We start from the raw sequence: 16,222 nt of genomic DNA, 5'->3' as shown, positions 1-16,222 counted from the left end.
TTGCTTATCCAATTAATTGAGGTTGAGGTTGAATGTCTTTAGAATTATTGCTCAACAGTGGTGGTCTAGAATTATTTACCCCTTAATGTCGTGCATACGTGATCACCATCTTCATTTTTTTCCCATCTGAAAAAAAGATATATATTTTTGTACAAAATTTTTGAACTACTTCTTACTTATTATCATGTAAAAGTTGCAAAAATAAGTTCCTTCGACAAGTTTGTTATTTTCTTAAATGTATAACCCATTTCTGCTACTAACTGAATTATATAGACCAACAGTATTACTTGCCTGTGCTTATTTTTTGCAAAATCGTCTGGTCTGAACTTATCGAATAATAGGTCAAATTGCTCTGCATATATGCTTCTTGTGGCTGCTGTTGTTGATTGACATGGAGAATTCCAAGAAGGTATCTAACTGCCTTATATTAATTTTTACTGTGTTTTTTATTCCGTTCAGCCCACTTTCTGGTGGAAATTTTTAACAAGCAAACTTATACTAGAAAGCACCAAAGAATGGCATTTCTATAGGTGAACCAAATTCCAAATTGAATAATAATTGGCAAAACACAAATTGTCATCCAGCATCCAAAGTTCGACTTTTTAATTAGAATATTTGCTGCTTAATTTTTTAAGTTTCAAAAGTTAATAAAAAGTACATCATATTCACAGATGTTATTGGGACGTTGAATTTGACAACTATATATTGATATGAAAAATAGAAAAATAGTAAAATTGAAGACTGAAGCTAGTTGNATGTTATTGGGACGTTGAATTTGACAACTATATATTGATATGAAAAATAGAAAAATAGTAAAATTGAAGACTGAAGCTAGTTGACTTATTATGATTGGTTGCGATTGAGTGGGTATACATGGTATGATTGTGCATGTTCATTTGCTGTCTGGTTCATTTCAATTTGCAGTTTTTGAGTTATTTCCTTGTAACATTGTACTCAAACGAATTCTAATTTCAAGTGTGATGTACTGTTTGATAATTATGCTGGCAGTTTCCTCCAGAACAAAACATCTTAAACACTTGGATGGAGATGACCTCTATAAGGATTTAAATATCTTGGATATTGACTTGGGTTTTAATGACTGTGAAGAACTGTGTGGCGAATCTCTTGCTGATTCACAACAGTTTTTTGAGGATGGTGGTATTGATACCTCATTTGAGATCGGCTCTATGCCCGGTTCTCAAATTAATACAAAGTGTGCATATGCCATCAAGGTTTGCCCAGTAACTTGTTCTATTACAATATAAGCGACACAATTTGTTATCTTTCTTTTTTTTCTCACAACTACACTTTTAATTTTTGGTTATCTGTCTTTCAATTGAAAATTCTAATATTTTCTATAAAAGCCACCTTGTTCTCATAATTTATGATCTCTTCCTCTTGGACTATGTTAGTATTATTTTTTCACTTAGAATATTTTTATCTTTTTCCTTTTTCATAAATTAATATTGACTTTGTTTTTTGGTGAGAGTATAATTAGAATACTCTTCCGTGCCAGTCATGGTCCACTTCAGAATGAAGAAATCTAATTTAGATGTAAATAATAAAGGGAATATATGCCCTGGTCCATTGCTTATTAGGTTTCTAGTGAAAATTTTATTTGATATGGATATAGCACTTCATCCTGATTTTTCTGGTTCTCCAATGTGAACTTCCTAACTGGCCTATCGTCCTCTGTATGGGCAAATATGCTGGAGTGTTTTCAAAAATAGATTGGTTCACAAGCATATTAATCTCTTGGCATTGAAATTGTTTGCTTATTAACATTGATTGTCAAGTTAAAACTTTTCATGAAGACACACCGAGGATGTACATTTGATGTTGATAGCAATATTTCTTTGCTACGAACAGTACTAGATGTTTGTCACTTGGTATTTATTTTAAAAAGGCACTTGAGGATCAATTTCTTTTTTCTTTATTTTTGGTTCTAGGACTTCTTAGCTTCACAGACTAAAGTAAAGCAGATGGCATTCAGCAATCCGGTATCTGGTGACCCTGTTACAAGCTGTCAAACTGGTCCAAATACTTGCTTGCCAAGAAAAGCACTATCTACATGTTCACTTTCCTTTTCTGGCCTGACTGGTGAGAGTAGCACGGAAGATCACCATGAGTGGGATGTCTTCTATGCTTATAATGGGTGAACCTCCATGGCATTTCCCCTGATCTGAAAGTCTGGTGACATCATCCAGCAGGGATTGTGCAGTCTTACGGTAAAGGGAGAAAATAAGTCACTCAATTAAGTAACGTGCAGGATAATGTTTTTCTTTGTTGCACGGGAAGAAAACATACCTTAAAAATCTGTCTCTAAACATATATAATTTGTTAACTAAAGTTGTTTCCTAATTAGACTTTAGAAGTATATTTTTTGTTGTAGATATTACAATGCAACATCAACACTTCTAAGCCCTTTGCCACTCGTTGAGTTGATGCAGGACTCATAGACCTTTTTTAATGTCACTAAAAGTACAACGATTGTCTACTTCTGTAGAAAATCGTGTAATATGGAAATTGTAATTAATTTTAGATTGTGATTTTTAGGTTAATTGCTAGGTTGATTTATTTCCTTACTTAGGTGATTATAGTGTCCTTTTCTTATTTGAATTGTATAGCATAAGTAGGAGGTATTGGGATGTGTTTTAAGTGTCGTGAAATAAAATTTCCAGAATTCCAATTCTGATTTCATGGTATTAGAGCCTAGGTTTCTCTAACCTAGCAACACAATGGCGGAATTCCCCGCCAACAGCAGAGAGTCGATGACCTCTGCCACTTCCGAATTTGAAATAGAAGTCAGCCCTCCAATCGGTTCAACTGGAGTAGAGAACTCCACCTTCCAACTCATGGTGGAAAAATTGAACGGAAGGAACTACTGAGAGTGGGCCCAATCCATAAAATTAGTAATACACGGTAAAGGGAAATTGGGGTATTTTACCGGTGAAACCAAGAAACCGACCGACATCGTCATGTTGCAGAAGTGGAAGTCAAATAATTCCATGGTGACAGCCTTGTTGGTAAATTCAATGAAATTGACCATTGGGAAAACATATCTATTCCTCCCAACAGCAAAAGACGTCTAGGATGCAATGAAGGAGACTTACTCCGATGTGGAAGATTTGTCGCACATATTTGAAATTATAACCTGACTATGACAGACTCGGCAAGGCTCGAGAGATGTGACTGATTATTATATGGAAATGGTGGCTCTCTAGCAAAAATTAGATCTTAGTGTCGAGGAGGAATGGAAGTGCGTGGATGACTGCACACTGTACAGGAAGAAGGTGGAGAATGAAAGATTGTATGAGTTCTTTGCTGGGCTAAACCGAGAGTTGGATGACATCAGAGGAAGAATTTTAGGTCGGCGACCATTACCACCGACTCGCGAAGAGGTTCGCCGGGAGGAAGATCGCCGATCAGTGATGCTGAAAGATGGGAACGGGTCTCCAAAGATGTCGGCCCTAAATGTAAAAGGGAGTGGGCCTCCAAGTGTGAAGATAAATGGGCCAATTAATAGTGGGCCTTGAACAAATTTTTTAAAAAACAGTGGGCTGGAAATTAGTGGGCCTCCAAGTGGGAATGGAGTATTAGGCCTATTCTCAAAAGGGGCTGCAAATGGGTCGACCTAAAAACAACGAGGACGACCATGGTGTGAGCATTATCGCAAGCAGTGGCGCAAAGGAGACACGTGTTGGGAAATTCATGGAAAGCCTACCGACTGAAAGCCAAGGCAAAATAAAAGGAGTCGAGGACACCAAGTTGAAACAAAAATTCCTACTTCAAGTGGGGCATTCAACTCCAAACAAATGGAACAACTCTAACATCTGGTCAGCCTTCTCCTAAAGGTCCCTCTAGTTCTCTCGTCCACAAAGGTAACCTTCTGAGAGTTTTAAATACCTCACAATATAAAACTTCTTAGATCATCGACTCCAGTGCATCTGACCACATGACAGACTCATACCACCTATTTTCTTTATACACAACTTATGGTGGACATATTAAAGTAAAAATTGCAGATGCTCACTCTCCTCCGTTGTAGGAAAAGGAAGTATTCGAATCTCAGAGTCTATCACATTAGAATCCGTCCTCCACGTCCCAAATTTGTCTTGTAATCTCTTATCTGTTAATCAACTAGCCAAAAGTTCAAATTGCTCTGCTAATTTCTTTCCTTCTTATCGTGTCTTTCAGGACCTTTCATCGGGGAAGACAATTAGCAGTGTTAAAGAGTGTGAGGGACTATACTACTTCAAGGAAGCTAATGCGAGTAAACTAGGTTAAATTACAAGTTGTAATCCTGCATTTGTCTCTAAGGATAGCGAAATTTTGTAATGACACTATAGCATGGGTCACCCTAGCTTTCCCTACTTGAAACATGTACTTCCTTTACAATGCTTGAATAACACATCAATTGATATTAAATGTGAAAGTTGTGAATTCCCAAAACCTCAACGAACTTCCTTTCCAAATTTCACATATAAACCATCTACACCATTTGCTTTAATTCACAGTGATTTATGGGGATCATCCCGCATTCCTAATCGAACCCAAACAAGATGGTTCGTCACATTTATTGATGACCACACTCGGGTATGCTGGGTAAATCTACTAAAGGAAAAATCTAATGTTTGCTCGGTATTTATAAACTTTCACTCTATGATTCCAACTTAATTTCAAGCACAACTTCAAATTCTGTACACTGACAATGGCACAAAATATTTTAGTACCACCTTGCAAGACTACCTAAAAACACATGGAATAATTCATCAAAGTTCATGTGTCAACACCCCTCAACAAAATGGGATTGTTGAACGAAAAAACAGACACCTACTCGAGGTTGTTCGAGCCTTATTGTTTACTACAAATATGCCAAAAACATTTTAGGGAGATGCAATTTTAACATCTACATACCTTATCAATCGGATGCCTAGTTGTACCCTTTCATTTGCCTCACCTTTACAAAAATTCCGACAGTACTTTCCTAATTCTCGCCTCAATTCAAACCTCCCGCTAAAAGTATTTGGAAGCACTGCCTTTGTGCATTCTCATCACCGAAATAAACTTGAACCATGAGTAATAAAGTGTGTTTTCATTGGGTACTCACCCACTCAAAAGGGCTGTAAATGCCATGACCCATCCACAAAACAGGTTTGCGTTAGCCTTGATGTCACCTTCTTCGAAAAAACACCATATTTCCAAAAATCCTCTCTTCAGCAGGAGAACTTGAGTGAAGATCGGTTGGATCGAGAATTCTTAGAATTTAACCTCTCCACAACTAACCCAAATGTCACCCTACCTTCTAGTGTGCCATATACAGAAGGAACTTGAATTCAGGGGGAGATGTCAAAAAGCAAAATGATAAGGAGATAATAGTTTACTCACGGAAGCCTAAATCAAACTATAAAGAAACTCTCACACCTGAAGCACCAAAAGAGTCGGAACCGACGATAGGACCTGATAAGAACTCCTCTGACGAACCCATATCTCCAGAAAATGATTTGCCTATTGCTCTCAGGAAACAACCTCGGTCATGTACTCTCCATCCTATTTCAAAGTTCATATCTTATAATGCTCTATCTACTGAATTTCGAGCCTTTACGGCTAATTTTGATAAAACAGAAGTTCCAAGAAATATTTAGGAGGCTTTGGAGTCATCCAAATAGTGAGAGGCAGTAATGGAAGAAATGAAAGCCTTGAAGAAAAATGAGACTTGGGAAGTAGTGAATCTACCAAAAGGAAAGAAACCAGTAGGTTGCAAATGGGTTTTTAATGTAAAGTACAAGGCAGATGGGACAGTAGAGCATTATAAAGCTCGTCTAGTCGCCAAAGGGTATACACAAACTTATGGCATTGACTACACAGAAACATTCGCACAGGTGGCGAAGTTAAATACAATTCTGGTTCTTTTATCCCTAGCAGTGAATCTAGACTGGCCTCTTCAACAACTTGACGTCAAGAATGCATTCTTAAATGGAGAATTAGAAGAAGAGATCTACATGACAATACCACCCAGATTTAACAGAAGTGGTAAGGAAAATCAAGTGTGTAAACTCAGGAAGTGTCTGTATGGTCTCAAACAATCACCAAGAGCATGGTTCAATAGATTTGCAAAAGTGCTAAAAATTCAGGGATATTAGCAGAGGCAGCCCAATCACACCATGTTTTTTCATCAATCTAAAGATGGTACAAAGACAATATTGATTGTATATGTTGATGATATAATCCTACTTGGAGACAACATTGCTGAGATAGAAAGATTAAAGAAGTGTTTAGCCACATAATTTGAAATAAAAGATCTAGGACAAATGAGGTATTTTTTGGGAATGGAGATTGCAAGATCAAAGAAGGATATCAGTGTATCTCAACGAAAATACATACTTGACCTGTTGAGAGAAACTAGCATGTTAGGATCCAAACCAAGTGACACCCATTGAATCTGGAAAGATAAAGGACACATGGAGCCCATTGGAAATGGATAGATATCAAAAATTGGTTGGTAAGTTAATCTATCTCTCATACACTAGACCTGATATTGCCTTCGCAGTCAGTGTGGTTAGTCAACACATGCACTCTCCCAAAGAAGTTCATCTGGAAGTAGTATACAAAATTCTCAGATATCTAAAAGACACTTTTGGAAAAGAATTATTTTTCGAAAAAATAGAAGGACGGGAATAGAAGTATTCATTAATGCAGACTAGGCTGGATCAATCAAAGATAGAAGGTCTACTTCTGGCTACTGTACATTTGTATGGGGAAACTTAGTGACTTGGAGAAGCAATAAACAGAATGTAGTGGCTAAAAGTAGTGCCGAAGCTGAATTCAGAGCTGTGGCTCAAGGAATTTGTGAATGATTGTGGATATAGAAACTCTTAGAAGAATTGAAAGTAAATGTCGAACTCCCAATCAAACTTGATTGTGACAGCAAAGCAACCATCAATATTTCTCTTAATTCAGTACAGCATGACAAAACCAAGCATATAGAAGTGGACAGACATTTTATCAAAGAAAAACTAGAAGATGGGATTATCTGTATGACATATGTCCCTACAACTGAGCAAACTGCGGATATCTTCACCAAAGGATTGTCATGACAAAACTTCAACGATTTCCACAGCAAGTTGAACATGATCAACATCTACTATTCAACTTGAAGGGGAATGTAGAAAATCGTGTAATATGGAAATATGGAAATTGTAATTAATTTTAGATTGTGATTTTTAGGTTGATTGGTAGGTTGATTTATTTCCTTACTTAGGTGATTATAGTTTCCTTTTCTTATTTGAATTGTATAGTATAAGTAGGAGGTATTGGGATGTGTTTTAAGTGTCGTGAAATAAAATTTCCAGAATTTCAATTTTGATTTCAACTTCCCATTAGGTTTAACAAAAGAATAAGATATACTTCATGGCTGACGTCAGGAAGTGTGTGAATGGGCGTTTTGTGAAGGCTGATAATCCCTTTGATTATGATACATTGTGCCAGATAAAAAGCAAGTGACTGTACAGTTTACAGGCTAGACTAGTAACGACATATTGTACTGTAAAACATTGAGATATAGAAAAAGGAGACGGAAGTAGTCGCAGAGATGTTTGTTGGAAAAGGACTGAAGCACATGAATAATGAAATTTCGAGGTTCTGATTACCTGATTTTGCTCAAGAAGGGAAATGATTACTCATTGTAATTTCCTGGGTATATGAAACTGGACTTCCTCCCTTCTGGCCGCTACCCTAAGTAGCAAGCCATATAATGATAATGCTGTATGTTCTGTAGCAAATCATAAAAATATGAGGAAACATGTTATCTTCATCTGTGCACAGGATTCAATGATTTACTAGCAGCATGTTATGCATATGACTAGTTGTCATTGTAATATAACACTACCTGAATGGTTATATAACCAAAAAGTAAAGACTGTACTAAGTTGTCAACAGATTATTTCTTTTGTGTTTTTATTTTTTTTTTCATTTTTTTTTTCCATTGTATAAGTTCTTTGGGGGGGAGAATAATGTAAATTTCATTCTTACAAGAAGTCATTAATTGGAAACTTCTATTTTTGTTCATATGTATCTGTGGAGGGAATATTTGAATGCGATTTGATTACTTGTGAGTTGATGCAGAGAATTTTTTTTTTTTTCAAAAATCAAAACCTCTATTGCACAAGAACAATTGGTGAAAGTAAGTTGATTACCGAATAGTTGCTGTTACAAGTAAAATTGCCACAAATTCTTAAGAACTTTGTACGAATCATGCGGTAACATGTTTTATCTTGAATCTTGATATCTTATATGTACTTTACTGGGCAAAGGATATTTGCACAAATTCACGCCCATGCAAAATAAAAGTTACAGTGTAATATACTGAATGTTATGGGCTATCTCTCTCTTCCTTTGCTATAAGTCTGCTCTGATACTCTTCTCACTTGAGCTTTCTCGTGGAGACTCAGCTGGCTTTCTAGAATTTCTTCTTCTATGATGTCCCTCCCCTTGACCATTTCTGTTCCTGTACCTGTTCTTTTGAAACTTGGTTCAGGTTTTAGTTGCAGCTTTCCGTCAGATCTCTGATGAAGTCCACTGGTGCTAGGTGTTGAACTTCTGTTAACCTTTGCTTTACTGGTCTTCTCATCTGAACTCAGGGTTAATTTGCTTACGTCTTCTCTGATCTCTGATGTTTGTCTTCTTCCTCGGAATTTCTCAGGAGATGGAAGTTGTCTACTTGTTGCTGTGTTGCATTTCTCTTGTTCAAAGAAGAGAACTTGCACCACCGTTCTCAATGGCAGGCGCTCGTTCTTCACAGCATGGGCACATACCTCTGGTGACAATTTCTGGCAATCTAGAACGTGGCAGAGCTGCTTTCTGTCTGCTTTAGTAAGATCTGGATGCTCCTAGCATCCAGTAAATAAATGCAAAAATGAGAATAAATGAAAATTTTACTATTGTTATGAAAATTCTGAAGACATGGAAAACATATAAAGTAATTACTCAGAAACGTATTAAATTATGATCATGTTTATTTATTTATTTCTCTATCACTCAACTATAATACCTTCCCTACCTTGAGATAAATGTTAATTGCCTTGTATAGATCATCATGTTCAGGCCTTGCGATTCTTGGCAAAGCTTCAGCAAGAGATACCAGTTTCTGAACTGGCATGCAGGCATCCTTTGCCACCACTTGCAGATAAGAATCAATGAGCTTTCCAGCTTTTCTAATTAATCTTATTGACTGGTTTTCATCAGTAGGAGTTTGTCTTTTCCAGTGCCTCAAGAAACTCTCCAATACTGTCTTAACCAAATCAATGTCATAAGAAGTATTGTGATCATTAGACGATTGAGCAGGAAGCAGCAGGTCATCCAATGTTGCCTCCCCAAATTGCATGCCTGCTCGTCTTGTGAGTTCTGCCTTTGTTACGGGAGATGCCCCAAGAAACTTTGCGAGCCCAAGGAGTCTTATCATGAATCGAATTGATACAGATCCTTTATCGGCTGGAATCAGACTCACGATTGTCTCCAGAATTTTCTCTTTTCTGTCTAAACAATTTTCAGCTTGAGAAGTTGAGCTCTCTCTAGGCCTACTTTTTGTGATGTCTGGTAGCCAACGACACGTATACACATGCAGAGCTTCTCCAATAAGCTGCGGTGGCAGCACATTTGTAGACCTAATAGCAGTAACTATACATCTGAACAAGTCTATGTCAAGGAAAGATATGTCCTCTGTCCACCAATCCTTTGGAACCGATTGATGGCGCTTTTTCTCATACCCCGGTCTAGTGTAAGTATAAGACCATGTAACCTGCAGGTGGTTTTCTCCGCATTAAACTTAAATGTTTCAGAAAAAACATGGAGTTAAATATAGTATCTAGTACGTCTAACCTTCGCTGGAGGTAACAGGATCTTTTCAACTAAGGATTCAATGCACCTTCTAACTATCCCAAGATTTTCTGACCACTCAAACAATCTTCCAGTGTTTTGCAGTGTGACAATGGAGTCCTTCCAACCTTCTAGAATGCAAGATGAGAAGAAAACTTCCAATCTCTTGACAAAGTTCATCTTTTCAACTGCTTCAGACATTTGAAGGAAGTTGGAGGCACAAAAAGCAGGTACAAAATTATGTGCACTGAGATTTATTGTGATCCCATAGCAAAACTTTGCACAGAGCTCAAAAGCCTCTTCTCCTCCAGGAATATCTTGCAGCACAAGGGTGATGTTGCTAGAATTTTCTTCTTCTGACTCTGAGCAAAGCTGTTGTAGTAGGCCACTCTTTGGAAGAAGAGGATACTACAGTTCACAACAGAATGAGGAAAGATCTGAGTGATTTTGTCTAAAGATAGGGCTATGCCTCAGTACTGCCTCAATGGAAAAGCAGCGACTACTTGACAAGAAAGGGAGAAGGTATGTGCATACTAATTTCTTCATATTCACTGATTATTTTAGCATATTATCTTTCTTAAATGGCAATTTGTCTACTAGAATGATTCAGTGCACTGGCAATGATATATTTTGTCAAAATTTTAATTTTCATAGATAATAATTAACCTCAAATCATACCTTATGAAGAAGATAAATAGTATTGTTTACTTGAATGGTGAGGTCACTTGGTACATCTGATATCACTGTCCTGCAAATTTCAAAACAAAGTTAACATCAAGATAATTACAGATTGATATATAAAATGAATTTGAGTTAAATTAAGGCAGTTCATGTACCTAGTCGACTCCTCTGTGTAGAAGGTGTCTGGCCTTGTTCCAAGTTTCATAAACTTCATTTTTGGGATAATTCTGTTCGAGTAGGTTAGATTTTTGCTCTACTTTGCATAGAACTGAGATGTACCTTTTCCTATTAATTTCAGAGAGATTAAATTGTGATCTATTGTTCATGAAGCTGCTGAAAATATAGTGCATAAAATATGCGAAGAACAATATTTTAGCGTTACGGTTGTGTGAATTTCTTGCCTTAGGTTAGGATGTGAATGAAAAGATTTGCAGGATCTAAGAGTTGTCCACACTAGTAAAAGAATATGTTCTAAAAGGGAATCAAAAGTATCGAGGATTTCAATATGCAAGCTAAGTAGAAGACTGCTTCTCGCCGAAAGAAGAATTATGGCTAAATGAAAATCGTATTTGCGGATTAATTAAATTGACATGAGGAAAAGAAACGGGCTAATTGAAAGACTGTAAAATGGATCAAGAAATCAAAGAAAATCCAATCACAAAGGCTACTTAATAAACATACAGCTAACCACTGTTTGATTGACATGTAGGGGTTTTGTCCTTAGCTCACTGTAAGTTAGTGTTGGACATATAGTCATGGAATAAAGATCCCTTCATATTCCCAGGTTCCTATATATAGCTCTAGGTGACATTTAGATATGAAGGGAATTCTCTCCTCCTAAAGGAATTGGGAAAGTAAAACTTTCCTGCTGTAATGCACTTTGAGTGATTGCCATAAGACAATGAAGGAATGTATGATAAGTAGTCTTTTACAAGACTTGACGATATGTGGACAAGATCATTTTTCAGCCTCCTGTGTTCCACAATACCTTCCCATTGTGTAATCCAACCACGCCAAACATGGTGTTAAGATGATGAGATTTTTGGATAGTGTACTCTGGGGTACCTTTCCTACTTTCATGTATAGTACTGCTACAAGCATGTAAACATATATATATCCTTGGCAGTTAAAGCCACCAATAACCAATTGGGCACAAAGTACGAACTCCTTGGAATGCACTAACTTAAAAGGAAGAAGTTTATAAAGAAAAGGTGGGTTTAACACGCATCACTGAAAAGTAATCTAGGAAAGAAAAACATTCATTCATATTACTAATTAGGAAAAAGGATGTTCTTGTGGATTTTCTTTCTGCACCATAAACACATTCTATGTGCACGTGTCTGATGCTCAACGATTGAATACCTAATGTTTTAATTCAAGAAAGTTTCATATTAAGCACCACCTTTAACTGCATGGGTACCTGGAACCTTGAATTAGTGACCCTTGCTTTGAGAGAGAGACTGAACGAAAATCCCGAGGCTATTATATATATGGTGCAAAATCATTGCTCTTTTTCTATTAGAAATAAAGTCTTGAATTTAATTGCTATCCTCGAATAGGGAAAAGAGTAAAAAACAAAGGTAGCTAGCTTGGCAAGTTACTTTGTATGGATCCCAACTCCATGGAGATGAAGCAAACGGAAAAATTGGTGACAACTTATGAAAGCTACATGTTCCCCTAGCCCTTTTAATAGGTATGGCAATATTTAAGCTATACTGACATACATATAAAAATAATAATACAGATATGCTCTTTAATCAGTGGGATCCATAACACCATTAAATATATGAAAGAAGAATCAAAACCTACCACAAAATCAGCTGATTGCCGTTAACTATCCCTCAACAAGTTCAGTTAACTACTAATGTAATATTTGAGGAAATTAAGCCAGTGGCCATGATCGATTAATAATCAATCCTTCATCACTTCCTGATCACGAAACATCCATATCTGAATTTCATGGAATCGTTGAACTTGTGATTCAAAAATATACACAACTACAGAAGAAAGAAACACAGTTACAATTGCATGTAGATGGACATGCGCAAAAAGAAAGGAATGAGAGAGAAGCAACTTATGGGTCATATCGTGTATACAGAAATATATAACCCTACCTGCATTGAGACATAGGGAAAGATGACTAGTGTAAATATGCTCTTAGTCAACATATAAACTAATGCAAATCAAAACAATCATGATGAACTACGTGAAAAAGGGTAAAAGCAATTAATACTGTTATATATAACTGTACACAAACACTAGTTTTTTTGTGCTCCGTATATGATTGGAATTCTTTCTACATAGTAGCATGCAGAGCAAGTGGGTGTGGGTCCTCCAACTTGCCCTACCATTATTTGAAAAAAGGGTTTGGTGGGACCAGATAGAAAGATCCCATACTACACATTTCTCATCATTCATTATAGTTTCTCCCACTAAGTTTCTGACTCTTCTCTTCTCCTTCCTTTTCTAAGGTTTGATGGTAGGTTTTGCTGACATTCATGTCGGCCACGTGTCTTGTCATATACCGTTTGATTCATTTGCAGACATGAAATCTTGATTGGACTGGACTTTGTTCGTTGTTCCAGAGAACAAGCTTAGATCAGTTTTTCCTCCTTTGTCAACGTTTGCTCATCAACCGAAGATTCTTTTCTAGACTTGGGTTTAAGGGTTTTATTTTCTTTCCGTTTAAGTGCGATTATAACAAAATGCATAAATTCATCATTTAGAACTATTATACATAACTTTGCAAATTATTTATATGACTTGTAATCATTATTAAGTGTCCACGTAACGTAGCCTTTTTTGGAAGATGACAATGTGCCTTCCAGCCCTTACACGTAACACACGGGAACACGTGGCCGTTTGTGTTTTTGCTCTCAAATTGATAAAGAAGTATTAGAATATGCCACTCCATTTTCGTATCACGCAAGTTGGATGTTCTTGGCTCAATTACTTTAGTTCAATCTAAGTACCAAATCTATAATGAGAATTATGATACATCCATCAATCGTATTAACAAAGTTGGTAGATGCATTACCTAAGTTTCAAGAAAGTGACGACGTGAAGTCGCACAAAATCCCTTGGTTTGAAATTCTTTCAAAGTGCATGTTAGATAGGTCCGTGGAAGTTCTAAACTTCCTTAGTACAAGTAATCACTAGAGTTAAAGAAATAAATTTAAACTGACGTAGAAAACATAAGGATTTTAGTGAGTGTACACAGAATCCATGCAAGCACTCCCAATTGACAGATCCCACGCGGGACATGCCTGTATAAAAAAATGCCAAAGATCCCATTGTGAGTACCTGTAGGGGTTCTGTGAACATGAAGCAAGGTTCAAAACACAAATAATAAATAATTGAACAATTAGATGCGCATGTAAAATACTATATTGACGAATGAGTGCACTTGTATAGATTCTAAAATTTAAATGGAGCCCCTATCTGAATGGTAGTCAATCTCCCACTTTATAGAATGGCTGAAAACAATGACTATTATTTTAATTTATGGGTATGGTAGTGTAGTTGGTGCACCACCTTTCCAATATCGATTCATTCGTTTGAAGGATATGGAGACAAGAGGCCTGACTCTCTCGTAGAAAAGATACCCATGTCTCATATCTCTCTCACGAGATTATATTCTGCCTTTACGAGAATCTGTTGGAATTTTTAGGGGTTAATTGATGCTTTTAGTATATATAAATGAGAAACGTTTGTCATAGGTGCGTAGATTGAGTATGACTCTTCAAGTGCAAAAGGTACATAATAAAGAATCACAGCCTTTTGATAAGATGAGATCTAGACTATCAATTTTGAAATGGTGTGATCTATTGTTGAAATTAATTTTGTTAAAAGAAGAGACCGTTAGAAAGAGACGCGAGAAAACTATAAATAGACACGTTCTTTCCTTCAAATTATGTCAAAATAATTTTCAAATTGTTTTTGAGTTTCGTATTTGATATTTTCATTATATTTCTATTTCTTTTGATTGTGCTATTCATTAATATGACAACAATCTTAAGACACATTTTTCTTTCTTCTACATTTCATTTTTCGTAATTTTATAACGTGTTTGAATAATATACAATTGATCAAATTTTTCAGTGACTATTTTACAGAAAAATGACTAGTTCAACTAAGCAAACTAGTGAAGCAATTGGACAAACGTCTGTGTTTAATTTCTTTGTCATGCCGCCAGCATCTCAACATGAAAAGTCGGGGAAAAAAAAATAAAAAAATAAAATAAAATCAATGCCGCGAATTTCAAATGTTGGCAACAGAAGATTCCGTTCTACCTAACTCAGCTGAATTTGGTGAACTTTTTACACGAAGATTGTCCCACACAGACAAGCAAATACCACTGATAAAAATGCCCAGTTGGCTATTGAAGCACAGAAGCAAAATTATATTCTCAACGGGTTAAAAAACACATTTATACAATATGTATTTTTCATACAAGATGGCCAATGAACTCTGAAAATCACTTGATAAAAAATATAAGACAGAAAATGTCAGATTGAAGAAATTCATTATCGGCAAATTTTTTATTTCAAATGGTTGATTCAAAGATGGTCGTGAGTCAAGTTCAAGAAATGCAAATAATTCTTCATGATATTGGGGTGGATGGTATGGAATTGAATGAATCTCTCCATATTGTTGCTATGTTATGTAAAGATTTTAAAAACTATCTTAATCATAAGGGCAAAGATAGGACAATGGGGGATCTGATTGTTCAGCTCACATTAAAGAAGACAACGGTGCTACAGAAAAGAAAAGTTTAATGCGAATCATTGAAGCAAAGGCTAACATGATTGAAAAATCTTGATTTAAAAGTACTAAGAGAAAGCATCCTGGCTCGTTTAAAGACAATGGAAAGGAGGATGATGTAAAATGTTTCAAATGAGTAATTGCAGGAAGCTAGGATATTGAGCTAAAAGTCCTTGCAGTAAGAAAAAATGATGCACAAAAAAAGAAACCTCCCAAGGCAAACTTGACTAAAGTAGACAGCCTGTCAGTAAACATTGTGGATATCAATATATCTGCAATTATATCTAAAGTTATCTTGATATCGAATACCAAAGATTCGTCGGTGGGTACAGGAGTCACTCTTCACATTTATGCCGACAATGACTTATTCACTAAGTACAAGAAGATGGATCAAGGTTAACATCTCTAATGGACAACTCAACTTCATCAAAGATAAAAGGAATAAGAAATGTCATTCTAAAATTCACTTCTGGAAAAGAGTTGCACGCTGAACAACGCTGTGCATGTTCCAGAAATTAGGAAGAATCTGATTTCAAGTTCTATACTCAATAAGAAGGGATTCAAAATAGTGTTTGAGTCTGATAAATTTATACTTATTAAAGGGAGCGTGTATGTTGGGAAATGGGAATGATTATTTATTTAATGGTTTGTTTAAAGCCAATGCTGTTGCAGTGTATAATCAGTCCACGTATTTTTACCAACAAGTTATGAATAAAATTATTTTTTTTGTTTACTTGTTCGAGTCTTCCTTTTTATGGCATAACAGATTAGGATATGTAAATCATGCTTCATTAAGGAAATTGGTAGGTTTAGGACTTTTAACTAACCTTGAATCAGAAAACAAACAAATGTGAAATTCATGTTAAAGCAAAATTTGTTTTAATAAGGGGGGGGGGGGGGGGGG

The 16,222-nt window shown here is 36.1% G+C and overlaps 3 protein-coding genes and 1 long non-coding RNA gene across 5 annotated transcripts in view; 3 read left to right on the top strand and 1 right to left on the bottom strand.

The window, feature by feature from the left end:
- The first annotated feature begins 878 nt into the window (after nucleotides 1–878).
- On the top strand, nucleotides 879–8,084 carry LOC111395192. Its single transcript, XM_023021190.1, has 2 exons — nucleotides 879–1,232; nucleotides 1,950–8,084. The coding sequence occupies exons 1-2, from the start codon at nucleotides 879–881 to the stop codon at nucleotides 2,157–2,159; spliced, it is 564 nt and encodes a 187-aa protein (XP_022876958.1). The 3' UTR covers nucleotides 2,160–8,084.
- Nucleotides 8,085–8,173: 89 nt separating this feature from the next.
- Nucleotides 8,174–12,978, bottom strand: LOC111395925 (BTB/POZ domain-containing protein At5g47800-like). Its single transcript, XM_023022154.1, has 6 exons — nucleotides 12,364–12,978; nucleotides 10,710–10,839; nucleotides 10,552–10,621; nucleotides 9,877–10,281; nucleotides 9,059–9,796; nucleotides 8,174–8,888 (listed from the first exon to the last, which is right to left on the bottom strand). The coding sequence occupies exons 2-6, from the start codon at nucleotides 10,766–10,768 to the stop codon at nucleotides 8,379–8,381; spliced, it is 1,782 nt and encodes a 593-aa protein (XP_022877922.1). The 5' UTR covers nucleotides 10,769–10,839; nucleotides 12,364–12,978; the 3' UTR covers nucleotides 8,174–8,378.
- LOC111395926 lies at nucleotides 9,704–13,326 on the top strand. 2 transcript variants are annotated; one of them, XR_002702887.1, is made up of 3 exons: nucleotides 9,704–10,103; nucleotides 10,185–10,395; nucleotides 13,098–13,326. It is a non-coding gene; the product is annotated as an uncharacterized LOC111395926 (long non-coding RNA). The 2 variants fall into 2 exon arrangements; XR_002702886.1 differs by having other exon boundaries at nucleotides 13,026–13,326.
- Nucleotides 13,327–15,119: 1,793 nt separating this feature from the next.
- LOC111395191 overlaps nucleotides 15,120–16,222 on the top strand; it is a 2,011-nt gene continuing 908 nt past the window's right edge. The window contains exons 1-4 of the mRNA XM_023021189.1: nucleotides 15,120–15,308; nucleotides 15,473–15,713; nucleotides 15,831–15,927; nucleotides 16,085–16,168. Of these exons, the coding sequence (XP_022876957.1) occupies nucleotides 15,120–15,308; nucleotides 15,473–15,713; nucleotides 15,831–15,927; nucleotides 16,085–16,168 (611 nt within the window). The remainder of the gene's footprint in view (nucleotides 15,309–15,472; nucleotides 15,714–15,830; nucleotides 15,928–16,084; nucleotides 16,169–16,222) is intronic.

The sequence above is a fragment of the Olea europaea genome, chromosome 6, assembly GCF_002742605.1.
Source record: "Olea europaea var. sylvestris chromosome 6, O_europaea_v1, whole genome shotgun sequence".
NCBI lineage: Eukaryota > Viridiplantae > Streptophyta > Magnoliopsida > Lamiales > Oleaceae > Olea > Olea europaea.
The sequence above is the reverse complement of the archived record's forward strand: the minus strand, read 5'-3'. Positions and strand labels throughout refer to the sequence as shown.

Coding starts and splice junctions, on each gene's coding strand:
- LOC111395192 (XM_023021190.1), top strand. CDS start 879: ATGATTGTGCATGTTCATTTGCTGTCTGGTTCATTTCAATTTGCAGTT. Junction 1,233..1,949: donor AGTGTGCATATGCCATCAAG/GTTTGCCCAGTA, acceptor TTTTGGTTCTAG/GACTTCTTAGCTTCACAGAC.
- LOC111395925 (XM_023022154.1), bottom strand. CDS start 10,768: ATGAAGTTTATGAAACTTGGAACAAGGCCAGACACCTTCTACACAGAG. Junction 10,622..10,709: donor TACACAGAGGAGTCGACTAG/GTACATGAACTG, acceptor TGAAATTTGCAG/GACAGTGATATCAGATGTAC. Junction 10,282..10,551: donor CTATTTATCTTCTTCATAAG/GTATGATTTGAG, acceptor TGTGAACTGTAG/TATCCTCTTCTTCCAAAGAG.